Below are 4,257 nucleotides of genomic sequence, written 5' to 3'. Positions count from 1 at the left end.
GAGAGAGAGATTACATGTAAGATGCATTTATTTGAGAGTGAGCACACCTCACCACTCATTCCTACCATTAAAATTTAATCTAAAATTTAATTAATTAAAATTATATATATGTGTGTAAATCTATTTAAGTGTGTGTGTGTGTGTGTGTGAGAGAGAGAGAGAGAGAGAGAGAGAGAGTTTCTATGTGAGAGAGTGTGCGTGAAGACAGAGAGAGAGAGAGAGAGAGAGAGAGAGAGAGAGAGAGAGTGTGTGTGTGTGTGTGCATGAGAGAGAGAGAGAGAGAGAGGCTGAGAATTTCTATGTAGGAGATAGTGTGTGTTTTCATTAGTGTATGTGCGGTGTGTACGTGTGTGTGTGTGTGTGTGAGAGAGAGAGAGAGAGAGAGAGAGAGAGAGACGACAGATAATTTCTACGTAGGAGATAGTTTGTGTGGGAGGAGAGAGCGTGCGTTTAGATTAGTGTATGTACGGTGTATACATGTGTGTGTGTGTGTGTGTGTGTGTGAGAGAGAGAGAGAGAGAGAGAGTATATGCATGCATGTGCGTACATCTGCATCTATGTGTAGAATGTGCGAGAGAGAGAGAGAATGAGATGGGGCAGACCTGGAGAGAGAGAGATAGAGAGAGAGAGAGAGAGAGATGTAATGAGGGAGGGTGAAAAGAGAGAGAAAGAGAGTGAGAGATAGAGAATAAAAAGTATCTTTTAATAAAATATAAATTAAATAGAAAACATATATGTATGTGTATACATGTGTGTGTGTGTTTTTATTTACATTTATATATACATACATACATATGTATGTATATATATATATATATATATATATATATATATATATATACATACATATATATATATATATATATATGTATGTATATATATATGTATGTATGTATGTATGTATATATATATATATATATATATATATATATATATATATGTTTGTGTGTGTGTGTTTAGATGTGTGTATGATATATCTATCTATATATTTAAAAGTGATCACAACTTATCACCCATCTCCGCACATTAAAATTAATTAAATTATGTCGATGTTTGTATTTATATTTTTAAATACATGTATATATGTATAAGTATATGTGTCTATGTATAGGTTTATGTATCTAAAACATAATATTGTATATACTATATATTTACATATGTGTATGTGTGCGTGAGAGAGAGAGAGAGAGAGAGAGAGAGAGAGAGAGAGAGAGAGATTGAAAGAGAGAGAGAGAGAGAGAGACAGAGCACTTCTATGTGTGGGAGAGTGTAAGAAGAGAGAGGGAGTGTGTGCATGTGTGTGTGTGTGTGTGTGTGTGAGAGAGAGAGAGAGAGAGAGAGAGAGAGAGCAGGTGTGTATATGTGTGTGCATGTGAGAGAGAGAGAGAGAGAGAGAGAGAGAGAGAGAGAGAGAGAGTTTCAACATTTGAGAGTGTGTGTACGTGACAGAGAGAGGGAGAGGGCATGTGTGTGTGTGTGTGAGAGAGAGAGAGAGAGAGAGAGAGAGAGAGAGATGGTTGTAGAGAGGGAATAGTTCTTTTTTGGAACCTTGGTCGGCCGCAGCAACGCGCGGGTGCAATACTAGTACTTTCCAAAAAGGAGTGCAAGGAACCTTGCAAACTCCACCACTGCCGAAGCTCGTGGGCGTGGGGCACCTTCAGCCTGATTTTTGGACAATGAGAGTTTCAGGTGGGTGGACTAAGTTTACAGATGTAACCCAAATATGATTGTTGAAGATTTAAATATATATTTGACCAAATATGATTTGTTTAAGATTTAAATATATATTTGACGATGGGTTTTTGGTGAGGTACCGGCCGGCGCGCACCGCAACTGATTAATTCAGCCGGCTTTCATCCAACGCGTTCCCTTCTTTATATTCGGCTGCACCTCGCATTCCACGGACCATTCAACTCAGTCCGCACGCAGGTATAAGCCCCTTCGGCCACCCTTCTTCCAACACAGGGTTAACCCTAAACCGCGGCTCTAATTATCATTTGATTTAATGGCACAATCCAGAGACATCATATTGTGTCTCAGTACTGTAGTCCTTTCTACCCTGATCAATTACGCATTTGCGGGTAAGTATCAATTAACCTGTAAGATTACAACAATACAATATCAATAAACCTGCTTGAATATGTTATGTTAGGTTAATTTAGATGTCTGAGCGTATCTTAAAAATCATAAGCTTCAGTTTCTGAGCAATAAGCGTTTGGATTATTGAGCTACATGCAAAGCGTTGGAGCTTGCTTTATGAATTAATTATATAGGGCTGAATTCATATCTTGCTAAATTTCTCCAGTTAACTTCGAATGCGAAGAACTACGAGTAGAGGACTGTGCTTTCGCGGTTTCATCTTCAGGAGTGCGGTGCGTGCTGGAGACCAATGTGATGAAAGAGGGGAGCATAGAGCTTGAGTGTCAGGTGCATAAATTAAACATGATTAGCTCATAATATTCTCTAAGGATAGCTTTACCCTAATTCTCAAAATTGTTTCCTCTTAAGGATAGCCTAGCCCTAATTCTCATTTTTTAAACCCATGTATGTGTACTGTGTACTGTGCGTGTGTAAGAGAGGCAGGCAGACAAGAGAGAGAGAGAGAGAGAGAGAGAGAGAGAGAGAGAGAATCGTTGCACATAATTACAACTAATTGAGAAGAATGATGATAACTACACCGTCTAATTACTGCCTGCAGACATCCGAGATTAACACTGATAGATTCAACTCCTGGATCGAGAGCGCGCAATGCATCGACTCTTGTGGACTTCACCGAATGACGATTGGTCTCTCCTCTGATTTCTTAGGAGAACAAGATTTTCAGACAACCATTTGTGCAGCTGCATGTCAGGAGAATTGCCCTAACATTGTGGAGCTCTTTAGCAAGCTAGCGGATGGTGAAGGTAATCTCAAACGTATTCGTATCATATTAGGATTAATTATTCCGATTAAGCTTCTAGATGGAGCTTTTACGCACTAATGATAAAATTACAACCGATTGATACGTCGTCAAGGATTTTTTAACAACATGATTAATTTACTAATCAAAGGATTGTCCGCTTCTATAATGCATAACAGTTAAACTAAGGCATCCTTCTACGCAGGTGTTGGTCTAGAAGCCTTGTGCGACGTGGAGAGAAGCCGCTCTCGCAAGCTCGTTCAAAGTTCAGTACAGCAACTATGGGAAATCGGTGCCAACCCCGGTGCTCCTGCACCTTGGCCTTACTAAAAACTAGTCTTTATATTGATGACTATCTAGTGAGTAAAGCCGTGGGCTTAATTATTTCTTCAATACCTCAAATCATGTAGTTCAATAATTCTACCTTGTCTTTCTTCAAAAGTTCAGTAAGAGTTAAATTCTATTTCTTCTTCCTCTACCCGGCCTCGCTAGCTCCTTCCTTAAATTTTGCTTCATCCTCAATATATTGAGCTCCTCACAGTATAAACTCCCTAAAATATAGTCAAAAATTTTCTCTAATGTTTCTTCATTTCTGTTATGTGGCCCATGATCATCCAAAAACCCCCTAGGTGTCTTGGTGTCTTTTTTTTTTTTGGGGGGGGGGGGGGGTGGGGTGGGTGTGTGCGCATGAAGCTTTAAAATATCATGTATGTGGAAGAGAAGAGGTGGTGCACAACATGTAAATAGACAATTTTCATATCATAATATCATTACATATATCAGGATACATGCAATATATATACTAGTAGTTTATCAATGAAATGTTATGGTTTCTTTTATAAAAAATCAACGAAGAAACTATAAAGAAATGAATGTGTCATAAGCTACGGTTGGAAAAGTTATTTGTACTATAGTCTCTCTCTCTCTCTCTCTCTCACTCATTCATTTAGAGTGCTAATAATTTAAGATCATGGGTTCAAATCTCACATTGCGTGTGTGCACACTCAAATGAATGAATAATCATATACACAATCACATGTATTTTCTTACTTTAGAGATGAATACTTGTCCTTGATATCATTTGGAACTTTTGAGTGTGCAACTAAGTCCTTGATATCATTTGGAACTTTTGAGTGTGCAACTAAGTCCTTGATATCATTTGGAACTTTTGAGTGTACAATTAATTGGTTGGTAGCATGGATTGATTGTTGTGACCAGATATCACTAATATTCTTAATATGCTCTCTTGAAAGTACTTCAATTTATATGCCTCTTTGGACGTCATATGGAACCGGCTCTACTGTAGCATCCACAGAGTATGGGTCTCTCTAAAATTCTCTTCCTAAATCTGATATCCA

At 38.2% G+C, this 4,257-nt stretch overlaps 1 protein-coding gene across 1 annotated transcript; it reads left to right on the top strand.

The window, feature by feature from the left end:
• Nucleotides 1–1,896: 1,896 nt before the first annotated feature.
• Nucleotides 1,897–3,488, top strand: LOC147620515 (uncharacterized). Its single transcript, XM_086825422.1, has 4 exons — nt 1,897–2,081; nt 2,306–2,427; nt 2,699–2,903; nt 3,105–3,488. The coding sequence occupies exons 1-4, from the start codon at nt 2,006–2,008 to the stop codon at nt 3,227–3,229; spliced, it is 528 nt and encodes a 175-aa protein (XP_086681548.1). The 5' UTR covers nt 1,897–2,005; the 3' UTR covers nt 3,230–3,488.
• The last annotated feature ends 769 nt before the right edge of the window (nt 3,489–4,257 follow it).

Source organism: Cibotium barometz, chromosome 31, assembly GCF_041138505.1.
Source record: "Cibotium barometz isolate CiBa-2024 chromosome 31, ASM4113850v1, whole genome shotgun sequence".
Lineage (NCBI taxonomy): Eukaryota > Viridiplantae > Streptophyta > Polypodiopsida > Cyatheales > Cibotiaceae > Cibotium > Cibotium barometz.
This window is presented reverse-complemented; position numbering and strand designations above follow the sequence as displayed.

Coding starts and splice junctions, on each gene's coding strand:
- LOC147620515 (XM_086825422.1), top strand. CDS start 2,006: ATGGCACAATCCAGAGACATCATATTGTGTCTCAGTACTGTAGTCCTT. Junction 2,428..2,698: donor GCATAGAGCTTGAGTGTCAG/GTGCATAAATTA, acceptor TACTGCCTGCAG/ACATCCGAGATTAACACTGA. Junction 2,904..3,104: donor CAAGCTAGCGGATGGTGAAG/GTAATCTCAAAC, acceptor CCTTCTACGCAG/GTGTTGGTCTAGAAGCCTTG.